Source organism: Oenanthe melanoleuca, chromosome 2 (genome assembly GCF_029582105.1).
Source record: "Oenanthe melanoleuca isolate GR-GAL-2019-014 chromosome 2, OMel1.0, whole genome shotgun sequence".
Classification (NCBI taxonomy): Eukaryota; Metazoa; Chordata; class Aves; order Passeriformes; family Muscicapidae; genus Oenanthe; species Oenanthe melanoleuca.
In genome coordinates this window covers 119560815-119586049 of record NC_079335.1, presented here as the reverse complement: position 1 = coordinate 119586049, position 25235 = coordinate 119560815, and the positions used below count along the sequence as shown (strand labels likewise).

Here is a 25235-nt window from a genome sequence, read left to right as displayed (position 1 = left end):
GGCTATTTTCACAATCACTAATAAATTAAGGTCGTGATTAGAAGGTCATGTTTTCTTAATTATTTACCTTCAAAACAGGCTGCAGCTATTCTACCACATGATAAGCTGGATTTTAATACTGCTGTTCATGTTTATTCTACTGGTCAAATTAACCCCAAATACCTCATCAACTGTGACAGTAGCAGGAAATTAATTAACAAGAATTAATTTCAGCATTTGATGGGCCGCAGGTCATCATAACTTAAATTCATCTCTGTCACATTTTCTTCTGCCTATAAGACATTTCTTGCTATTACAGCAATGCCTTCAGGTCCAGCTATAGAATGCTTAATCATTTTAATAGTCAATACATGCAGAATATTACATTATCTTGAAACCACATCTAGGCCAAATTAATAGAGTCAAGAAGCTAAGTAAAGCCAAACGTACCAACTCTATCATCCCTTAATTATAAAACAAGCAAAATGAACAACTAGTCAGTCATTTGCAACCTCGCTCTTTTGAAACTATAACAAAATTTAAAACACTTACTTTTCCTGACTGCAACCTCTGAATTCTTGAATCACATACTTTAATAACATATAATAAACTGTTTATTTGATTTTTAATAGTGTTGATATCTGAAAGCAAAGACAAAGACAATTAAGCAATGCAGATGACTAAATAAAGATTGGGGGTTTTTTTTCAATTTAAATACCTTGCTAATGAAAGTGAACAAGAAGAAACATTCTTCTCTTCCCTTTCTCAGATTAATAGTCAACTGACTACCATTATTATCTTAAATATTAGTGAAATTCAGAACCACCAGCCAGGCAGTTTTGATTTAACAGAAATACACTTAGCTAACCAAATTCTCCATACTTATGAAAAGGAACCAAACACACACCAACCAACAAAACACTTATGAAAATGAAAACTCAAGTTTTATCACTTCTTATGCAACTTTTTTTTTTTTTTAATAAAGTACTTTATACTATGCTGCATCAGAGCTTTTATTTTTTAATTATTGTAACATTCAACAGAGATCATGCTGGTAAATGCATTTCATATTTTGCAAAACAATGCAGCACTAACCATCTCCTGCTGTATCTAGAGATCGAAGATATTGCAATTCTTCACTTGCTTTATCTTTCACTGCTTCCAACTCTCCTATATTATCACTTAATTTAATAATATTCATAAAGGCCTCATAGTTACAGTTGGAATCACGAATCTGAAACACAAAGTTTTACAGTGTAAGTAATGCAAAACAGCTAAAAGTACAAGACATTGTTTTTCTTCAAGTGAATTAGTTTGATTCAGCACTGCAAAGTGGCATTTTGAAAATTCTTTGACACTTTTAAATCTTCCTTTTATTTCTGAAATTTTATACGGACTAAGACAGAAAAAGCATGCATAGTTAAAACTTATCTCACACCATCACTTTCTGTTTTCAAGAAGTACAACAGAGACACATGGAAAGTCCATCAACCCGAAGATTTCTAAAATCCATTCCACCTTCTTCTGCTATTATCTCCTTAGCTAAGTAGGTAGAAAATGGTGAGACCACTGAAAAGGTTCAGCTTTATCAAGATTCCCTGCAAGTACACACATGCTCTGAGAGTAATGGCTCCTTAAGATACAGAATAACAAAATGAATTAAAACATTCTACATGTAATCATTACCTACTGAGGGGAAAAAAAAGCACGTGACTCCTCTCTGGAACCCTAATTCAGATACCCTGGCAAATACAATTAGGCTATTTAAGTATATACTATTTTACCAGTATTGGCAGAGAGTGAACCTGCTCTAGGGACTCAAAGGAATTTGTGCAAGTGAAGGAAGCCTGCTGTGCTGCCAAGATCACTGGAAACTGTGCTGTGAATGCAGCATGGAGATCGGGGAAAGGCTGGCAGCTTTACAACACGTGCACACAGGTGCTGAGGGTTGAGTTCTAATGCTGTCTTTACCATCTGAAGCTAAAAAGTCACTTCACCCACATCTCTTATAAATGCTCACTTTGATATGGAAATGCAATACTTGGTCTGTAGAGGAAGTGCACTGACATGAGCTGCACAAAGCAGAAAGAATGAAAACTGGATAGCATCAAAGTTAATGAAAAAATCTCCCTAGAAATCTGCTTTTAAAAGTAATAGTACAAGCAATACTTGAACTTAAAATATTTGTAAATTTGTGCATTCCACAGTGAAGAGAAAAGTTTGAATTAACTTCTAATTTTATATTGAAGCTTTGTATTTTATTGCAACAGTATTGGACTGTGGTATGCCTAGAAACCTGGAATTAAACTTTTCTTTTCCAGAAACTGATCTTTTCATTCAAGTCTGACTTTATGTCAAAGGTTCCAAAAGCAGACAGGATTTATTTCAGTCATCTCTACTTCTGACTTTAATTTCTGCAACAATCTCCATTTCATAAGACTTGTATACAATGTTTTCCTTATCTTTTGCCTTGCACATTTACTTCTTCGTCTCAGAAAGCAATTTTGAAAATTAGTTATTTGGGACATCACTATCATAACAGAAAGCTTTATAAAAAACTCAGAATCCTATCTCTGGATGCAGCCAGGGGCAGTGCTCAGTAAATAAAGAATGAGGCCAAGATACAAATAAAGAACACACGTAGGAGGAAAGGGGAATTGAAAATTGAAAATGCTGGTCCAGAGGAGCAGTATCTTTTCTTACTAAAGCTAGGTTCCTGTAGAATATGTGCAAACTTTTACATGAAATAGAGGAGGCTGGAGTGAAGGAAACATTGCACACATACACTTGAAGCCATTCCATAATTCCATACATAATAAGAACTTTGAAATGCAAGGGTGTTTTCAGCATAGAATTTGAATGTACACTCTAAGACTAAAACATATGAATAAAAAGAGGTAAGTTGGGGGGAAAAATTAAACTTGATTCATGAACTATAAGAGATAATAATGTATAAAAGTAAGTTTTAACTTGCTTTGCAAAGAACCAGTAATGTTAATTAAAGCACAAATATTCTATTTTGTTAGCTTTACTATATAATACATCAAATACATCAAAAAGTTTGAGAGCTCTTCTCACAGATGCATTAGAGAGTTATCAAAGTTAAACAATTGTTTCTGCCCATTCAGTTGAATTATTTAGGGTTAACACAAACAGTTCTAAAACAAGTGCCCTGAAATTCCTTAGAAGAAAGTAAAAGTTTCTTAGTTTTCATTCTTGAGGCCTCATAAGCTTGAAAGGCCAAACTGCAAACAGAGTCAGGGGAAAACACCTCCACAGTTACTGCCATAATTCCCAAACAGCTAAGCAGAACAGTAAGAGGAGTGAACTTTACATTTTGTGATACATTTGTCCTCAGTCAGGCAACTTTTGCTGAACAACCAAAATGAAGAGTGAAGATTTTTAGACTTTCTTTCTGTGTGTGTATAAAATATAATATAGCAGCCCTAAGTTCACTAACTCTGCCAACATATCCATTGGTAACATTTACACCAGACATCTATCCATAGTGATTATAGGGAACATCTGTTAAGCTTTATATAAAAATGTTCTGGAAATACAAATAATTTTAAACATTTTAAATCTTACCATCCATATGACATACTGATTAATATAATCAGGATCACTGAGCTGGTTTATTAATGGAAGAAGAATTCCTCGGGAGAGGATTTCCTGCAAAACAAAGGATAATAGATCATTTTATGCATTTAGTCATAAAGCTACTAAAACTGCAACAATTTAAACATCACTGAGTAGAGCTTAAAACACAAAAGTGTAATTACAGAAAACATTTAATAGCCATTACTACATTCTCTTCCAATTAACACTACAAATGAAAATGTGTAATTGGAAGAAATTACAAGAAAAACAACTTAAGAAAAAACAACTTCCAGAAAAACAACATCCACTTTCTCATGCTTTTAAGATAGAGCTAAAAGAACCTTCAAAAACATTTCAGGCAAACTGTTCATTGCTATTAAATCAAGAGTCCACTGCTCTGAAAATACCCTAATATTAAATTAGATCAATTTTAGAAAATAAGACCAGCAGTTTAGATATATATATATATATATATATATATATTTTTTTTTTTATGACATGAAAACTAGGAATAGCTTTTAGAGTCTCTACTTACCCTGACAAAGTATCGCATGATCTTGTTCTGGAAGTCTCCAGGAGGTAGCAATATATACAGTAAAACCTCACACAGATCCCTTAGGAATCCTAGAGAAGGAAACAAAAACCCCTCAGCACAATTTCATATTCTGTTACTTCACATCTTACCTGATATCACCAAATCTCATAGATAAATCTTTAATTATGAGTTCAAACATATAATAATGTATCTCTTACAAGCATTACAGTAACACCTTCCACAGATGAAAAAGATCAGCCACAAATCCAAGACAACAAAATCCAAATTGCAAGATTAAAAAAAAAACCACCAACCTAACACTATTTGTTTTTTGTTATTTAACATATGCAGTTTTTTTTCCCCACCTTCAGCACTTTGCCTAAAAATATAGTGTTTTTTGAAGGAATACTACAGAAGTGTAATAAGGAAGGTATATCTAACAAAAAGCAGTAAGAATCTGCAAAACTACCCCTTCTTCCCAGGGAGAAATATTTTTATCTTAAAATTCTTCAATGAAAGGAGGAAGACTTATATATATATACATGATTCGTTTTAGTTATAGTATTAATATGTACAAACCAGAGGAAATATACACATATGGCAGATAACCACACTTTGAAAGTCATATGCTAAGATTTTCATGCATTTCATATTGTGAACATAACTGTTAGTATTTTAATCTAGTCTCCTGCACTAAAATATTTACTCAGAAGAAAATATTGAGAGACCTTCTTCATCTTTGGGAGAAGTGCAGACTAGATCACGACAGACTTCTTTTTCCATTTCAACTTCAACCTCAAAGAATGTATCTACAAGTTCCTCAGCTTGATCTGTGCAAAAGAAAAAAAAAAAAAAAAAACATGTTTTTTTCAAGATTAGAAACTTGAGAGCAGCCTTGAATTATAAAATAAAGCTAACTGTATTTCACACATATAAGATACCAGCCTACTCAGACTCAATAAAAAATACTTCATATTACCTTTCATCTGATTGCCTTTCTCTGCTATCCTTTGCTGAGCTTTTCTGAAAACTCGAAGATGAGTGCCAAAATCATCAACAAGTCGTGTAGTGAAATAAGGCTGCCAGTCTGTTTCCTTTGACCTATAAGTAAAGGACATCCATGGAAATTAATTATTGTATTGTGAACACAAAGAGCAATAATAAATTCCTACTTTTCCTTCCTTCCTGCCAAGAACCACACTGACAGTAAACATGGAAATGCAAAGAAATAAATCAGTCTCCTAATTGCCCATCCACTGAAAACCCAAATATTGTGAAATACCACTCTTGCATGACATTAATATTTATGTTTTATTTAGCTGAAAATCAACATTTGCATCTAGAATAGTGTTCTCATTTGTGACACTGTCAAATATCTGTGAGAAGTCCTGATATAAACAGTTCACAACATAAAACTCTCTGGGTCTTTTACAGGCATACTTTTTACCTCTTTGGAAGACATCTAATCAAAATAATTTTCTTCTGAATTTGCAGAATATGCATCAGTGAGAAAACACACATTTCACTTGAAATTAAACACAATCTAACATTCTCAACAATTGATTCCAGAGCTTATATGAGGTTATATACTTACCATACTCTTCCAACACATAAGTTTAGATCAGAAAATAGCCACTGTTAGGTTTATATAAAACTACTTCCTTAGTGGTGAGAAAAGGATAGAGGTATTTTTATGATATCTGTGCCTTACTAGGCAAGCTAAAAATATGATTGTGCATTATAAGTTTAATGAACCTTCATGCTAGTAATAGCTCTTACACCACACTAAGTTTTTTATGACCTCTCAACTCTCTCAAGATGCCCACTTTGTTATAGCAGAAATCCTTCTACAACATTTCCTTTTTTTTGTGTTTGTTCCCTTACCAGCTCTTTCTTTTCTCAAGGAGAGAGAAAGAGAAAAGGAACTCTGGAAGAAAGGGAAGGCTAATGCAAAATATAGACGTGTAAATAAGAAGCAGAGCTGTCTGAAAGGGCCATTGATCAAACAATCCAGATCCCCCATCTGCACAAGACAGAACCCCACAAAACCTCTGGGTGGCAGCCTTACCCCAGGCTCCCAAAGATGCAGCTCCCAGGGAATTCCCACTGTAGTCATTCTCTCCAGAAGCTGTATGAAACTATAGGTGATGGTAGTAACCTAAACTACTCCAGCTATATCCAACTACAGGCATTATAAATACAGTACATCATTTTTTTCTGAAGAACTGCTGCAGGCCTGTGAAATCGATTTGCTTTCTACAGCAGAACAGAACTGCACAGGACCTGTGCCTATTTTTGAAGAGCTACACTACTGTAGGAAAGAAAAATAAACTTGCAAGAATTTGACCTACTTTGACACAAACTCATTGCTTGACACTGTCCAATGAAGTAACTCTACCACAGACAAAAACACTGAAGCTGGGTAGCCAGGTCCATTTCATGCAGCCATAAGTTTAGTTGCTGTAACAGTTTATTTAGCATAGTTTTCACCATTTCAATTCTGTTTCCTATGATTTTCATTATTGTACTATATTATATTATATATTGTATATCATATTTATAATTAATATTATATTATAATTAATTTTTTCTAGTATTAAACCCAGCTCTCCATCTTTGACCCTCACTGTCAGAAAAGCACACTAACCAACATTTTCAAGTCAACAGAGGGAAGGGACAACACTTTAAAATTGCTAAGAAGTTACTTATTTTTAGGTGACCCACAACTTCTTCTGCAGAGAAAGCAAGTAGCAATAAGCACAGCAGGATAAATACCTGAAATAGAAACCTAATAAACAAGTGTATGGATATAAAGGCACCTGGTACCTGGGCTAAGAAATCAGCCATTCTAAAGAAGTGAATTTCCCAGTCAGGTTGCTTAATCAAGTAGCAGAAAGTCAGGGAACAGCAGTAGAAATGAGGGGTAATTAACAAACTACCCATTTGTCCTCAATCGATCCTGGTTTTTAAAAAAAAAAAGGTTTGCATATGTGACATTCTATTTCATTCCCCAGACTACTCTTCTTTTTAAAATACTCATTGTTCTTTCATATGGAAGAGCCACTTCTAAAAATCATCTAAGGTGATACATATGTTGAATTCAGACTTTTGGACTGAATTTAGACCTACCTCAGGAGTGGCCCTACTCTTTACATGAAAAAGACCTGAATACAAAGAGGTAATGGTTCACAAACTGAAAGTTTAAGTTGTATAAAAAATCAAAACAAAAAAAAAAACAAAAAAACCAAAAAACAAAAAAACAAAAAAAAAAAACACCACAAAACAGTTCAGTGATTTTAGACATTAATCTAAACTTTGAAATGGCCATTTTCCAAAAAATCATGACTTCAAACACCATCATCACCATTATTTCCCTAAAGATTGTATTTCTTATATTATAATCCTAAATTTGTATATGTTATTTCTGTAAAATGCACTGAACTATGCTATTACATAAACTTAATCACTTATCTACCACCATACAACCAACAGGATATATTGATGTAAACAAAAACAAATCTTACCTGGCAGAAAACTGAACAAGTGCATACTGAAGAGCCTGCCTAATTTCCAGAAGAAAGGATTCATCATCACTTAGTGTATAATACCAATACTGCACATAGTCTCTCAGGGAAAATTGGATTACCTGAAATTGGAAAGAAAAGAAGAAAAAGAACTAATGAAAAAGGACAAAAAAAAAAAAAAAATACAGCAGTTTTTTGTGCCTGAAAACACAATAGCAGTTGTCCTAAAAGGTTACCAGAGTGAATGATACTCCTCTGCCATTATGAAACTGGGAGTGAAACAATAAAATTCCCACACTGAAACTTTTTTTCAGACTGGTTTGCATACATTGTTTTTATCACCACTACACTGAGAAAATAAAATATAATGAAAACATACTCAAATATTGCCCAATATCCTGGCCCATATCCCATGTTTTTTTCATTTATAACTTTAATATATGGTAAAACTTTGAAATTCTGTTTGTCACTCAACTACCACTTGATTACATAGTCAATACTTGCAAAAAAATAAAAGTAGGTTAAATAGTCCTGATTAGAACTTACCTGTTGCAAAGGCTCATCAATTATGTTTGCACCTGTCAGTCTTCTATCAATCTTAATAGGTCTGGTTTCACGTTTCATTTCTTCTATGCACTTGAAAGAGATTGGGAAATGTAACTTTGCAGGGTTTAGCTCTAATTAAAAAACAGCTCTACTGCTTATGATATATATGTATACTTCCAGTAATGACTTTATATATTCTTATATTTTCTATATTATTATAATTTATAATAGCATAAATTATAAGTGGAGAGAAGAATAAGCGGAGAGAAGATATAATCAAATAATCACAGAACTATTTGGGTTGGAAGGTCTAGTTCAATCCCCTTGCTCTGAGCAGGGACATCTTGAACTACATCAGGCTGCTCAGAGCCCAATTCAACCTGACCCAGAATGTTTCCAGGGGTGGGGCATCTACCACCTCCCTGGACAACAATATTTTCTGTAATTTTCTCTATATAGTACATAATGCTGAGGAACTCCTAGAAACCTACTTCTTGTTTAATATAAAGGAGTAAGTGTTTGCTAAATTAAATCAGAAGCCAATAAAACTCAAATAGTTAGAAAAGGAGGGAAGGGGGAGACACAACAGCAGTACAAGCTAGTGTTTGTGCAAGACTCCAGTTCCCCTTTTCTTTGTGAACTTGACTGTGCAATCTCAGGCTGGTAATTCTCAGTTGGGTTATTGGTTTCTTTATCCATCTCAGTTTATTCTATAGGCTAGAAGAGAAATTACTTTTCAGTACCATTGCTACTCAATGGATGAGCCTCTGGAAAGCAGCTGATGAAGAAGGAAAGAAATTACTTTATAGAAGGATTTGCAACTCAAAGCAGTTAACTCCAAGAATGACCTCATCACAGCTGACTTTTGGCAAGTGATATACTGAAAAAGAGCTCCCTTTATCAGTGCTTCTCTAAAGTGGGCTAATGCAGAGTCTTTCTAGAAAATTTTGATGAAATTGGCAATAAACTCCACTATTTTCATAGAAATAACAACCCAACAACTTACACTATTGCTCAAATAAACCAGTCATCTCTCTGATCTAGAGAGAAAGTTATGACTATATTGAAAAAAAAAAAAAAGAACTGCCAAAACCATAAAGGAAGGAATTATAAACCATATATCCAAGGTTTTTATTCTATGTAACTCACCTAAAGTATCTCACATTCAAATCAGTTAACAGTGAATGGCAGTAAAATACTTGAGGTGAGGAAAAAAAAAAATAAAAATCATCCTCCTATTTAAGCAACTCTGTATCACAACACAGAAATATTTTGTTGCAAAATTCTGTATATTTCTTAACATTGAAGACAAGGGAGCCTACAATGCTACTTTAATACAAATAAGACTGGGTCACATTCAAACAATTAGTATATTTCACCTATAGACTAATGAATTTGCAAAGTATTTCTGTGTTGATTTTGTTAAAAATAGCAAAACTATACAGAACTGAATACTTAAATGTTTTCACTAAGCACAGCAAAGTAAAAATTACCAGACAAAACTGTCAAAATAATTTTGAAGGACTGCATTCATAAAACCACATTTGGAAAACAAAGGAAAATGCAGGAGGAAAAAAAGCAGCAGGCACTAGAAGGAGAGGGAAACAGAGAATATGCTACAATGCTTGGTAAAAATTTGAATGTTCCTGTGCTCACAGGATCCAGGTTTTGACCTGGAATTAATCTTGTCCAACCTTCTGCTCAAAGCAGAGCTAACTACAAGGTTAGACTATTTTTTCTTATTCTTTATCTCCAGTGAAATCTTTATGTGCCTGCAGTATAATTTAATTTGCTTTTGATATGTCTGAAGACATCTAAAATTTAGAGTATGTGCTTTTATTCCATTATAGGTACAACAGCTGACTGTAGTCTCACTTGGAAAGCATTGTTGGTTTTATTTCTGTCTTCCAGAGACCGACACAGAAGACAGACTTAAAGGAAGGACCCAACTCACATGACAGCTATTGCATTTGACTGTAACTCCACTCACAATTAGTCTGATGCAATCTATTATTAAATCATTGGTTAGGAAATATGGGCATTGCTTGTTATTACTACATTTGATATCTCCTTGCTTCATTGTAAGCAGGGAGGAAGCACGTGGGAGGAACGCAAGACACAGACTCCACCAAGTGAGATGCAGCAGAAACAAATCCAGGCTCTGTAAGCATCTAACTGCACTGAGTTATTTCAGACCTTTGTTCCACTGCACTAATGGGTATTTTTGAAGTCCTCTCTTGAAACTGTTAGGTAACTGTCAAATATGAAATATGCCTCACTTAGACTGTGCTACTATTTCCTCAATTGTAGTCACAGGGTTTCATGAGCAGACAAGACACAGGGTATTTACACATCTGCCTCAAATCCGTGACATAGGATATGACCCACTGACTTAAAGAGACTGAGACTATTCAAGGATGCAACATGCAACTGCTGCTTCTAAGTTGTTATCACTGTTTTCTTACTGTACATTGGCAATATTGTACCCAGCCTAAAGAAACGTTTTGTCTTCTGGGTGAAGCTTAGAGACATCAACTATCATAACCAAGTTCAAGTTCGAGTGAAACTGTAATTCTGACTGAAAGTAGCATTTAAGTTAACAGTTCAGAAGGCTCTAAAATTATCTCTCATTCAACATTGTTTTATCTCAAGCCTCCCTGTGTGTATATAAAGAAACAAACAAAAACTGAAGAAAGGTATACAACAGTCTTCCATCAAAGGTACCTTAAGTATTCTCCTTAATGTGAGGTATTCACTATATATTTGCTAATAACTATAATCTGCAGCAATCAAGGGCAAATCTGGTGCTGTAATGTATGGTACATTCTACACATTACATCCAGCCACAACTTTGATGCTCTGTATTATAACTGATTTCTGTAAAATCAAGTATTTGAACATTTATCTTAGCCTAAAGAAAATCTCTAAGTTCCAAAAATACCCCAAAAGTATTAATAAAACTCTGATGAAAAGTGCATCTTATGAAGAACCAATATCACCAGATTACTCTTCAGACTACCACAAAATAATTTAATGTTCAGGTGATTTCAGTTTATACATGGTTCATGGAAGAAGTATAATCCGTGCACACAAGCCACTAGAAAGAACATCCATTTTTCAAGACTACTTAGGCCAAAATTATTTAAAACATGAAAAAATTCCAAGTTAAAAATATTATCTTCCATACAAGTCAGCAGAAATTTAATACAGAAATAGCAAATAGGAATCACAAGCAAACAACATGTTTGGTTTTAGTTGGGACTCATCTCTACTTGCACAGCTACTGAAAACCTCACCTACACTTGTTAATGCTACTTTAATGCAGTAGCAAAAGAGAAAACACTATTGTAAAAGGCAAACGGATTTTATTTGGTGAACAGCTTGAAATAGCATTTCATAAGTCAGCTAAAAACAAATACCTTTGTATTATAAAACTTAAATCCAGAGATTAGTCGAGATGGATCAGCTGAGGAAAGTGCTGTATCAATAGTCCATACTCAAATCTACTGATCTAAAGATGTCAAACTACTGAAGTTGCAAAGATTACACAAAAAACTCCACAAGATTTTATTCTTTTATAAAGCAACCAGAGCATACATGCACACTGAATCCAAAAAAGTAACATTAAAAAAAGTTTCAGCACATAGAGTAAATTTAAAAAACAGAAAAACTTCTCTAAATCTGCTCTCAAAACACAGGACATTAAAGAACACTCCACAACCTATATAACAGAAGCACTGAAGCCTATACAGCATCAAGAATCTTAGCCATCCAAAATGAGGTTTCATTAACAGAACAGAAACATTAACTGACTGCTGTCTTTTCCTTTTTCAGCCTTAACCTTTGTACTTTTCATCTGGAGCAGTGACCTTACTTTACAGTTTGGGGTATACTTTCAGATTTATTTTAAAATATTCAAAGACTTAAGTGAACAGGCCACTTAGCAAACAAGTGAACCAATCATAGAAAAAATTCTCTGACTAGAAAACATACTGCTGAATCATAAGATAAATTTCTATGTGCTACTGATAATGCTGAACATTCACCCCCTTTGAAAGACAACATGAAGTGTACTGAACTGACAGCTAAGAAAGAACACGATGCTTCAGTTATTAAATTAAACATAATTAGCAATCTTTGAGTTGAAGTGTTTATTTTGATGAGTGCAAATAGATTAGGCCAAGATATACCTAAACTTCTAACATCTAACAAGATGCACTGGCTCAGGAATTCCTAGAAATTCTTCTACCTCTGGCTACTAATGACTTTTTCTGTACTAAACAGATGCAGATTTAGCCAGTTAGAAACCTTGAACTTAAGTCCATTAACAAAAATTATGTGTCTGTTAGGTATTCAGAAAAGAAAAGAGCTGAAAAGTGGATTCCACTGCTGTCCTGTATTCTTCTATGCCTTTCCAGAATTTTTGCTTGGTCTTGAAGAGAGCCAAAGATAACCACTACATCCTTGAAGTACTGCAAATCTAGACTTTTTCAGTTTGACTTTCCTAGTTAGGCAGACAACTTTTTGACCACAATCAAAAGTGGAGAGACTACAGATCCAGTGATGGAAGACACCTAAATAGCTGCAACAATTTTGCACATAAAAGCAAGAAAGAGCTATCCCCCCAAACAAACTAAGACACACAAGTAATCTAGAAAGGAATAATTTAGTAATTTTCTCACAGATATTAGCTGGTCATATCATACTCATTTCTTACACTGAAAAAATAATGCTTTAAACAAACTTTCCATAACCTATTAAAAAACTTGTATTTCATAAAGGAAAAATACTGTATTTCACTTACACATTGCAGCTGACTCAAAGGACAAAAGCAGGCTCTTTTACCTTGAGAAATGGGCACAATTCTTACATTAAAACTGATTATTTCTAACCAAGATATAAAATCTGATCTAGAAGTAAAAACCGGAAAACTTTCCTTACCTTAGGGATCCCAACCGATGTACAAGGGAGAAATGAATGTTCACACTGCTCAAGATATTTTTCTGAATTGCTTTTTCCAAATAAAAGAGTAACCACAAAACCCCTGAAATGGAAAAAGAAATACCACCTACAACAACAGCCACATTTTATCACCTCTAGAAAATATTTAACAGCAAGTTATAAAATGACAATACATGACATGTTTACTCTTACAATACATGTTTACTCTTGTCCTTTTTCACATTGTAACATGCTGCTCAAAATAACTGACACAACCCTAAGTATGAAGTTTCCCAGTCTTGTATTGTCTGTCTTGGTATATTCTTACCACACAGATCTACATAGCATTGTCTATGCTGCAGTGTGCCTGCTGTGATGGCACATTGCCTGTGCTCACAAATATTAGCACTTGGGAAGAGGGGTACATACAGAAGTTGCTTTGGTTGCATTTATACGGAGAGTCTCCAACACTATGAAGAAATAATCTCTGCAGGCTGCTCCACTGTAGTGTAAGCCACAAAATTACAGTTCAGGAATAAACTGATGCAGCAAGCATAACTAACTGCTGCATATGTTTAGACATTGTGCTTACCCTTGCTAGAACAGCAAGAATTTATTTACAGCTTATGACACTAGGGCACAAAAACACATGAACATCTAGCAGGTTTTACTAAGAAATAGATGAAAACCTAGCATCTGCTCCAATTCTAGCATAAGCAGAGCATGCAGCACTTGAAATATTGAGCGAAGACAAAAAGAAAATAGATTATCCTTGGGATGGCTAAACACACACAGCTTTTTACACAAATTTCAAAGCATTCAATTTAAAGGCCAGCTGACCAGCATTTGTGACCACAGGAACTCACAAAGCTATTCCAGGCCTGAAATGTGCTGAGGTAATACGTTCTTTTAATATAGATAGCTACTGACACATGATACTCTCATTTATAATATTAGAGAAAAAAAATCCTATCCAAACTAAAATATGTAATTTAAAGGTTTTGATTCCCAAAATTAAAAAATTTCTTCAAAAGAACCCCAGAGGCCCAGTAATTCAGAAGCTGTGAGGTTAATTCCACAAAAGAGGGGGAAAAAACAAAAAAGGCTACACAAATTATTATCAGTAACTTGACAATGCATAAGAGGAGTTCACCAGATACTCTGACTCTATTACAGTCATCTTTACCTGCATATGACAGCAGGAAATAAAAACAGGTTTCATTGCCCTCCTGCTACCTTTAAGATCACCAATGGGAGTTCACAGACAAGAACTTGCTTAGAAAAATCTCAGTATTAGTTTCACTAATGTTTTGCTTCATTTTTAATTATTTAAGTTTGGAAATTTTTTTGCTTATCTATCACTTTTCTATTAGAAAACTCTGCTGTCTTTTAAAGAACACAGTATACTCAAGTTTGGCCTAAAATCAACTTTAACTTCAAACATTATCAGCCAGTTGCTTCTCTTCTTTTATTCAAAAGAACTGAAGCCTTGGAAATAACTACCTATAGATTATATCTCTGTTTTGTCTCAAATTTTTTGTTACTTTTAAAGTTTATGACTCATTCAAAAATACTAATATTACCAATATGCTTTAAAAAATGCTAACCTTCTTAGATGTCTTGAAGTATTTTTAGTTTTATGCTAGAAATGCTAGGAGCTGCTGCTTCTCTGGCAGAAACTAGCACATTTTATTCTCTAACATAAAATCTTGTGAGCATTAGAAAAGGATACATAGTCTGACCATTCAGGGCATCTGTTTGCTAACCTGAATCTTCTAGTGTAAATCCTTATTTAATTCATCAAGAGGATTTTCAATACATGAATGAGAAATCATATTAGTCTTCCCTAAATTAATAGAGCATAAAAAGGAAAAGATTGTATTTTGCTTCACTTTGCAAAAACTCTTCCAAAGATTACTGGATGGCCAGCTTTTTTTTCAAGCATAGATTAACAACAGAACAAAGGTGAAAGATAGGAAAATGAAGACCACAGATTATCACTTTCCCCTCAAGTCTGAAATGTAACAGTCTCAGCTGAATGCATTGTGAAAGTCAAAAAGCAGCTACAGAACCATTCCTGATTTGGTCAGCAGTTACAATCATTAATGGAGCCTGACAGCCACATACATATGGATGTGATTGAGTACCAATAATTATGGGATTTGATGACAGAAGAAATACTTTTAAATAGCAAATCAATTGATGATCCAAGAAATTTCCATTTTTCTATTTGGCAAAAACACAATCCACATCATTTTTATTTCACTTCCTTAGGACTGAAAGAGGGAAGGAAAGAGAATAAGGTAAGAAACACTCTCAGTAGGACGGTAAGATACAGGCTCAGCACTCAGGTAAGGGGTCTACACCAGTACTTGAAGGAGAGGAAAAAAGAATAGCCATATTTTTTTCTGTAATATTCTACAAAGGTTAAGTAAACAGTATCTATCTTTAGCCTCTTGCTTCTGAGCTACATTCCCTAAGCTACCAGATGTTATGAGTTACCAGATGAATGAGTTACCAGATCCTGAATGGAAAAAGGCTAACATTTTATAAACCAGTCTTGAAACAAATCAAAATGAAAAAGAGAAATTGTGATTTTGAACTTTTATTCATATATACAAAAGGTTTCAGTATTCTTCCATGTACACCAAAAACAATAATACATTTACTACAACCATCTGTGCAATCACAGAGTTGAGTGTGAATCAAAAAGAAATAATTAGCACATAATTGGAGTTAAACAATATAAATAGATTGATTACATTGACACAGATATGGCACCACCATTGTCTTCCTGCATAGCTCACTGATGTATTATCTAAATGCTTAGGTCAATACGAAGAGTGCAACCAGCTGTGATCCAGCATTTTCTTTTGCTAAAACTGCAAAATGGGACAGAAGTTGGACTTTTGGCTAGTGGAAGTCAGAAACCTTTGACACAGGGCACTTCTTTTTAGAAAAAAAAAATAAAGACCTAGAAAACTATGTGACAAATTGGATAAGAACACCAAGTTTCAACAAAAAATTCAACCACAAAAATCCATGTCCAAAATTGCTATTTTCGTCCAGAGAAGGGCACAGTAAGTGTTACAAACACCACTAAAATCATGAGCCAGAACTAAATTTCTGTTTTCTAAATTTATATATATGATGTTATGACATATAATTGCTAATTGTAAGTGCAAAAGTTACTTCATAACAATTTCTGTTTGTTTCTAACAGAAGCATGACCAAGCACTCTGTGAAACTCCAAGGGAATTAATTTAAAAAAAAAAAAGGAGGCAAGAATAATTTAGATATAAACCCATTTGGCCTAGTTAGCATTCACAGTTCTGCATGCTGAATGTTAAAGTAAGTGTGTCACTCTGAAAAAGATTAACAGGGTAAAAAAAAGGGCCAGATCACAGCCATAGCCAAGATGTATATGTTAAAGTAATGAAGTGATGACATTCTACTGCAAGGGCTGAGACTTCACATCTATATATGTAAGTAAACACTCTGCTCTAACAGATACACTACCACTAGATGAATTTATCCTTAACAAGACCAATGTTTACTGACTAGCTACAAAAATGAACCAAAGCAGCACAACAACCACAGCAAAGATATGAGTGCTGACTTGAGAATGAATGAGCTCAGGCACCACATGCAGTTTAATGGTGCCAAACTGTAGCTGACTTCAGACATGCTCTGAGACCCTGCTTCGACTGTTAGCTTTGAAAAGCCAAACAACTGAAACTGTGCAAGAATGAAGGATAAGGTCTTAAATTATTATATCCCATATTATTTTCCATATTATTTTCCATACTGCAAGTAGTAAGGAAGTGGTAGGATAGAACAGCAAGCAGATGTACTGTTGTCCTTTGGTTGAACTCTGACTTTTACCCTGGACAAACAGATAGCAAAATATGCCAACCATAACTGTATCAAGACTTAACATGACAAAAGTATTTACTTCAAGTCAGTTTTACATTAACTTAATCCCTTTTCTAACAGATTGATTATTTTGATTTCTCAGAGATGAAATACCAAGCTTGTTGAAACCCAAGTGTAGCAGCTCTAATTCTAGCTATTAAACTCTACTACATTTTTTATGAGATATACAGGAATATACATACATTTTGTATGGTATCAAATTAGAAGGTAAAAAGAATATCCCACTAAGACATTCTAACTTGCCATTGAAAATGTTTTAATGGTTACAAGGCAAACATCATAATATACAATGCAATAATGGTGCTAAACTTCACCTGTTTGCTCCCTTCCTGCCTATATAGATATAACATATGAAAAGTCTACAGCTGCTGAACTTATGTATTTTTTCAAAGTGTAGCATTATTTCCACACACCCAGGACAGCATCCACTCCCACGAATCAAGTGCCTTAGACAAGAAAATGAGATTGTGATAGAAAAGGAAATGCAAGCACTTAGAAGTACCAGGAAAAAAACTGACACTAATAAAAAGCATGAACTGAAATTACCACTGTTTTTATGTGAGCATTTATGTGAGTCCTCTAACATCCACTAAAAACAGCTAAATTGATATTTCAGTTACAAAATTTTTTCTCATAAAGAGGTGCTCAAATGTGGAAATATTAATTACATAAAGCCACTTCAGATTTTCAGAGCAAGCTCTTTGCTAATATACCCATTAAAATTTTACTTTCACAGCAAGTTAAACACAACAGTAATATACTTACCCACCCACAAAGCAGAGGATATAAAATGCAAAGTAAAATATAGCGAAGGGTCCAAAAGTTGCTAGAAAAAGCACAAGACTTCCCCATCCCCATATGGAAAGACTGGTCTGTAAACAAGAACATATTGAAAAGGAAGAATTAAAATTATATTCATACAACTTTAAGTCTCCAGAGCAATACTTGTAGTTTCTATACTGTTTGATACATTTTAACCAGATATAAGTGCTGCTTGATGAAATAAAAATTACCTTTTTTTTTTTTAAGAGTATACTGCTATCAAATACATCCCCCATTATATGGTGGGCCAGTGACCCAGTTGAGTCAACATTAAAGCATTTTACTTTCAAATACTCTTCCCTATCTTTAACTTCAGACAAAACTATCATCCTTTAAGGAGCCACTTTTTTCTTTTCTATTCTTCTTTTGTGCACTTTTGTTTCTTGAGGTCCCTCCCTCACCTCTTCCCCCATGCCCACCCTGTGAAAAGTTCTCCACCATCTCCTATGAAAAAGCAGGCTTTGTGATAGAACAGGAATGTACAATACAGCCTTGTTTTACACATCTAAACATGTTATTTTCTACAACCAAGCAATGCTGTTTCCTCCTAAGATCAAAGGAGGTGCAAGATTAAAAAGGTGTCCCTTTCTCCAGTGAAGTCACAGGCGGTCAACAGGTGCACCAAATAATTGGCACAAGTATACTTTTACTCCTCCACATAAATAAAAGGGAGGGAAGCTTCAGAAACTCATACTAGGGCAGTGGCAAGGGTTGTTTGAAAAGCCCATAACGAAGTTAAAGTCGGTCACAAGAGCATATGTGAGGCTGGTGAGATTTTGGGAGTTGATGTTTGGCATAAATGCAGCCACCAGGAGTACAAAAAAAAAAAAGCAGCAAGATACACACTTGATCTATCTGTCTATACAGGCAGATGTGTGCCTGCACATACCTGCACCTACATGCACAGTAATCTAAAAAAGCAAGGCAGGGAAGATCTGACTGATCTGAGCTACAATAGATTTTAGACCATCACAATGCTGCAATGCAGTCAACAAAGCTTATATAAATTTGATTCAATCTAGTCTCTAGTTTAATATGGAAAGCATGTTTCAGCCAAGTCCCAAGAGTGTGAAACACAATGATGACAAGTATTTATAGGCCACCCAAACTATTCCAGCTCTAAGGTTCTCAATTTTTTTTTTTTTTTTTTGCTTGCTGTTGTTGTCTAATTTACGCCTCTCCTAACAGTGATCAAATGACACCCTGATGGGAACTCAGACAACTGTGTCAACAAGTAACACTAAGAAAGTATTGAAATAAACTCGTCTTGCAGTTTGACATTTAGAAAACAAACAAAGATTGAACACCAGATTTGCAGAGAGCCCTTTTTTAGCTTTTAATATGAAGGAGCTACAGCTCATTTCTCTCAAGGAACTATTTGGATTTCATCTTCTCATCTTAAGCATAGGATTAAAAATAATCAACTTTTTCAAAAAAGTTTTAAAAATCCTATAGTCAATTAAAAATAATATAAATTAAGACTCCCATATAAAGCAGCTATGATTATTTTTTGAGAGCAAGATCAAAAAGCAAAAGCACAGCTCTGAAGAGAGACTGTTTCACAGATCTAAACTGCAATAATCAGAATAGTTTAATTCTTCCTAGTTAAAAGTTTAATGGAACATTGAGATGAAATTATATTTTCTTCCTAGTTGAACCTTCTTTGCCGGAGATACAAGTTGTACTGGCTTTGTTCTTAGTGTTTGAGGCTGGGAAAAGTTAAACATACAAGTATGTAGATGAGTGGAATTAAAGTGCTGCAATTAAAAAAAATGCATTGCAAGTTATTCAATTCTCTTTAAGCTGAGGAATTGCTTTAATAGATAATATAAACCACAAAATCCACACAACTAAAATGCTGAATTGGCACTAATAAAATCACAACTGAGTAGAAGATCCTGTTGTTTTGTTGACTTATACTAAGTAAAGTCTTTTTTTTTACACTAAGTAAATAGTAAATACTAAGTAGATAATTGTGGTATTCCAGTACATGAAGAAAGCCCACAAGAAAGATAGAAACTATTCACAAGGGCATGCAGACAGAACAAGGGGGAATGGCTCCAAACAGAGACTAAGTTTAGATTAGATATAAGGTGAGAGGGGGTGAGGCAGTGGAAAAGCTGCCCAGAGAAACTGTGGATGCCCCAACCCTGGCAGTGTTCAAGGCCAGGCTGGTTGGGGCTTTGAGCAACCTGGTCTAGCAGAAAGTGTTCCTGCCCATGGCAGGGGGGCTGAAACTAGATGATCTTCAAGGTCCCTTCCAACCCAAACTATTCTAGGATTGTATCATAAACTCTTTGGAACATGGAAAAGAGAGATGCACCAGTAGAAAAAAAGAAGCAAAAAAACCCTGGCAAATACAACAATTAACTAAAACATGAGATCCCATTTACACACATTTCAATAAAAATAAAAGAAGATTCAGCATATTCACACCCTCAAAAATAAATTTTAAAGCTTCTGCAGAGCACTACAAGCATGATGAGGAAGATATGCTCACAGAAGATAGCATTTCATGATGGTCTTTTTATGTCAAAAACTCATTATGCTTAATCACATCATTCAAAAAAGTTTAAGTTCTAAATATGGGATAAGCACTCTAAATGACTTAATTAAACTAGATGGATGTATAGCCAGAGTTGGATGAATGCATAATTAACAAAGAAAGCTCTATAACTCTAATAAATAAAACAGTGACCTTTTGTCCTATGCTCCAGTTTTGCAATTTAGCATACAGCTACAGAGATTCAAATCTCATTTGGTATTTTAATAGGATTTCTTTAAAATTGTACAACTTGGTACACTGCAGGAAGCATAACAGATATTGGCCCAATTCTTGATTATTCTAAATGAGTGGTTTATAGTCTTATGGATTTTGAGACATTCAAATGGATTAAATAATCAGGATGGTACCCTTTCTGCTGACTGCAAACAAAACTTTCCCTAACTCCACACTTCTTGAAGGGACTTCAGCAGTAAAACTCCTAGAGAAAAAGAATGAAAACTTAAAGTTTTTTTATACATAAAAACCAACTATTTTTGAATAGAATGTCCAAACATACACAAATATGACTATACAGCTGGTTAGTATGAAATCAGGTCAGGTATTTAAATTCAAGTCTCACAGCTTATTTCCAAATTTTATTTACAATGTTTATTTTTTAGAATATTTACATATTTAGTGAAGCTCTGTTAGTCTTACTAAAGTTAGCTGCAGGGTGAATGTTTTTCACTCTTAACACAAAGAACAAACCGGTCTCCTGAACAAATGGTGTAACTGCTGGTGTTTAAGTCACGGCTATCCAGACCCTTTAAAAGAAGCTGACCTGCCCTATATTGGCAGGGCAAACTTCCAAGCTGGCCTGGCATAGGGCTGTCCACCGACTTGCAAGGAATTAGGGACAGTTACCTAAAACCTAAAGAGATACACAGGCCTTAGAGCTGTGGTGGGCATGGCTAGGTATATACTATGAGCATACACATGAATAAAGGATGTTTATTCCATGCCAGCAAATGTTTTCAGCCACTTTTGCTTACCACCACTTATAGATACTCTATGTTTGTCTCACCATCATTACTTATTAGTTTTCAAGTCTAAGATTTTGCAAAGACTTCTGCGGTATGTTACTAAGGTCATATATATAAGAGGTTCATGCAGCATTGTGGTCACACATGGTAATTTTCTTTCCACAGTTGGAGTTACTTCAGCAAAATAAACAGCAGTTGAAGTACAGGGGTGTCTGTAAGTTCCAACAGTACACTGCAGAGGCGAATGAGGTGTGAGAAGACACAAAAAGGTGAATATTTATATGTGCTTGATTCAGCTTTTACAGATAACAAAACTGTAATCTCAATGATACCTATTTGGCTTTTTCTTTTACTAGGTTTCGTCCGTTTTTCATACTGAACGCTTTTTCCACAGTATACAGCCAAGTATTAAAACTATTAAAAGTAGAATTTGCTTTTTGTTCTGGTTTAGGGCAAATTTGGGAGGAAATCTCAAATGAGGGCCCTTCAGGGAACAGATTCAAGCAGTCCCTCCCACAACTGGTTTGGAGAGAAATATTTAGTCAGAGAAAAGTGGGAAAAAAACTGTCCAACAGACAAAAAACTTCCTAGCACAAAAATAAACAAAATCAAATTGCAAAAACTCTCGCTGCTCTGACGAAATGACAAACTCAGCAGAGTCCCTTCCTTGGGTCACAGCCCAGCTCACTCAGGCTGTTCTCAGTCCCTCTGTGGGTCACAGCCCAGCTCACTCAGGCTTTTCTCAATCCCTCTGTGGGTCACAGCCCAGCTCACTCAGGTTGTTCTCAGTCCCTCTGTGGGTCACAGCCCAGCTCACTCAGGCTTTTCTCAATCCCTCTGTGGGTCACAGCCCAGCTCACTCAGGCTGTTCTCAGTCTCTTCCGTGGGTCACAGCCTGGATCACTCAGGCTGTTCTCAGTCCCTCTGTGGGTCACAGCCCAGCTCACTCTTGGGGATACAAGCATCATAAAGTCACCCCAAGACATTTTTTTATGCTTATTTGCTTTTTCTTTCTCTGGTTTCTGCTTCCTAATCAAGGCCATATTTTGATGGTCTAAGCCACACGCCATTATAGCTAGTAGTGCTAAGACTGTGACTTAACATGACCATTCACACAGAAGTTTCTAGAAATCCACAATCCACAGGGATTATTTCTTTCAGAAACAAACACAATTTTGTCTTACTAAAAAGTAACTTCAGTAGATTTCTTAGTTGCTAAATCCATCTGACAATCTTTTGGACCTTTGCTCCACAACCATTTTTAAACAAGATCTTCAGTCTTGACCCACATCTTTCTTTAAAAATGATTCACCAAGGTAATGTAGGTTTGTTGTTTGGATTTAAACTAGTGCTGTCAATTTTAGTTTGCAGCTGGCAGTAAGGTAACATGCGTCTGGTTTAGTGCAAAACAAGTGTTACTCCACAAGTGCAGATGACAGGTTCTTCCTAGCCCCCTCTGCCACTGAACAGAGGACAAGAGCTTCCACTCATGCAGCTCTGGTGGCACCATCCTCCTACTCCAGTGAGAAGCTCCCGCTCCAGGCACTTGTCTCTCTTCACAATTCCCACACACTTTGGGTGGGAATTGTGGTTTCAAGTTTGGAGACACAGTTTGAGAGGAAATAAAGAACACCCATATAGGAAGGCAGGGCTCTGGAACCATCTGCTTGTCAATCTTATTAAAGCTGCAGCAGAATACGATTTAAGTCTTACAGTTGCATCCAAAAGACTTATACCACCTTGGAAGATTATAATTTGTGATTATTTTCACATTTAATGTCACAACAGAATAATCTGAACTTTGAAAGAACAGCAACATTTAAAAACAAAAACATGTTTTCTTTGCTCATAATTATTTTACTCTTGTTTATCAAATTACATTTTTCCATTAACATTTTAAAAGTTACAGTAGCTGATCTGTTTCTCACAGACACTGATAAATTATTTTTTGCCATTTGGGTAGTTGGTAGTTTAAATTATTAGGGTTTTTTTTTTCAATGCCTCCTCTGGGCTCACATTAAAAAAATTGTCAGGGATTGCATTTACAGTAGATGTCAAGTTTAATTTTGTTAATTCCACACATCTGCCTTTTAATTTGACTTCCATTTTGAGTGCAAATGGAACATGTTCACATATAAACCTTTCTATAATTAAGGTGAGTGTCACTTTTGTCAAGTGATTAAAAAGATTATTTTAGGTTTCAAATTACTGTCTCTTCACTAGCATGACAAGTAAAATTAGAAAGCTGTTCCAACCAGAGTGCCAATTTCAGTGCAATGAAACTGTTATGTTACACTACTCAGAGAAATATTTAACAATTGTGAAATAAACCATTAACAACTTTCTAGTTACATTCTCCTATCTGCCAAAGTTAAAGCAATCATCTGAAATACATGTCAGCAGGGTTTTTACTTCAGCATATCACGATTTTCTAACAACACTAAAGGTATCTTTTTAAACTTCTTTGTTCATAACCTTTTGTCCTTTTCCTTCCTTAGGCCAAAAAGGCAAGGAAAAAAACCACCCTAAAAACCAGTCCTAGTTCATACTATGGAAAAATAATTGTAATGAATCTACACAATAATTTACTGCAATATTCCCAAGGAAACTCCTGGGACTTAAAAAAAAACTTAAAGGATTTTACGTAGTCTATTTTGCTTTTATTCTTTTAAGTTTAGAATTTTTTTTTTCCCAAAACAAATCTTAAAATTCCAAAACATATAAATATACACTAAATATATTTTAAATAAATAAAGATGGTAATGTTAATGAATGTTAAGACTTAAGAAGTTTCTTCTAGGTAAGTGTAATATTCCCTCTGATCCCTCCTGGTTACTGAGGCTGGAAACTGTTGCAAGCAGGAGTCCATCTGTCTCCTCTCTACCTCACCTCCTCTTCTTCTGCTAATGCACTTTGCATGTCAAATGGCTTAATTACTTAACAGTTGCATTAATTTAAACACAATCATGTCTAACTGTTCTGAGTTTGGGTTTCCTGCTGTTCCTCACACTGCATGAAGCAGCAAAGCTTTTGGGATCATTTTGCCCTACAGCTATGCAAGGCAGTCTAACAGCCTAGGCTTTAATGGATAGCTGACAATTTTTCATCTGTATTCACTATTACTGTGGTTTTGACTATTCCTGAAAATCATTTTAAGAAGTGCAAACATTTAAATGAAAATACATGCCAACATTTTCTTAAAATATGTAACATTATAGTGTGCAACTAGAAAGATTAAAAGTTATTGTGCACATTATTTTGATTTTAGCATTTATCCAGAGAACAAATTCCTATACTAAAACATTACTGTTTACAATAATCAGGATATTACTATACAACTTGTAATATAATTAAAGAAAAAAAAAAATTATGTTCCATATTTTGACACAACTAGGTTTTTGCAAGAAAAAAAACACAATTTTCTGATTAACACTTACAATTCTATAAGAAATGGCAAATATTTTCAGCATCAAACTTTCTTCTCAAGTGAACAGTCACAAGCCAAGATTATTTTTTCTTCCTCTCTCACACCTGGCTTTGCCACCATTGCTGATCATTACACAAAATTAGGAAGTGAAATGTTTAATTTTAAACTGACCTTCATTTTACTAACCTTTATTTCCTGTGCTTACAGCTACTTTATTATATAGGAGAAGTATCAGCAAGGGACAGAAAAGTTTCATTCCACTTAACCTTTACTTGAGTGGCCAAGTACTTAACTTGCTGTGAAAAACAGAGAGGCAACCTTCACAGATGCACACCTTCTGACAACATTAAAACCCAGTCTGAATCATATTTTGGTCAAATTAAAAAGAAGCACTTGA

At 34.8% G+C, this 25235-nt stretch overlaps 1 protein-coding gene across 5 annotated transcripts in view; it reads right to left on the bottom strand.

Moving 5' to 3' along the window:
• Positions 1-25235, bottom strand: part of SNX13 (sorting nexin 13) — a 64438-nt gene that overhangs the window by 25038 nt on the left and 14165 nt on the right. For all 5 annotated transcript variants that reach the window (XM_056484165.1, XM_056484167.1, XM_056484166.1 and 2 more), the window contains exons 2-11: positions 17827-17933; positions 13126-13228; positions 8185-8274; positions 7639-7760; positions 5094-5215; positions 4843-4944; positions 4115-4203; positions 3568-3651; positions 1075-1213; positions 532-620 (exon numbers count right to left, since the gene is read on the bottom strand). In XM_056484165.1, coding sequence (XP_056340140.1) covers positions 532-620; positions 1075-1213; positions 3568-3651; positions 4115-4203; positions 4843-4944; positions 5094-5215; positions 7639-7760; positions 8185-8274; positions 13126-13228; positions 17827-17933 — 1047 coding nt within the window. The remainder of the gene's footprint in view (positions 1-531; positions 621-1074; positions 1214-3567; positions 3652-4114; positions 4204-4842; positions 4945-5093; positions 5216-7638; positions 7761-8184; positions 8275-13125; positions 13229-17826; positions 17934-25235) is intronic.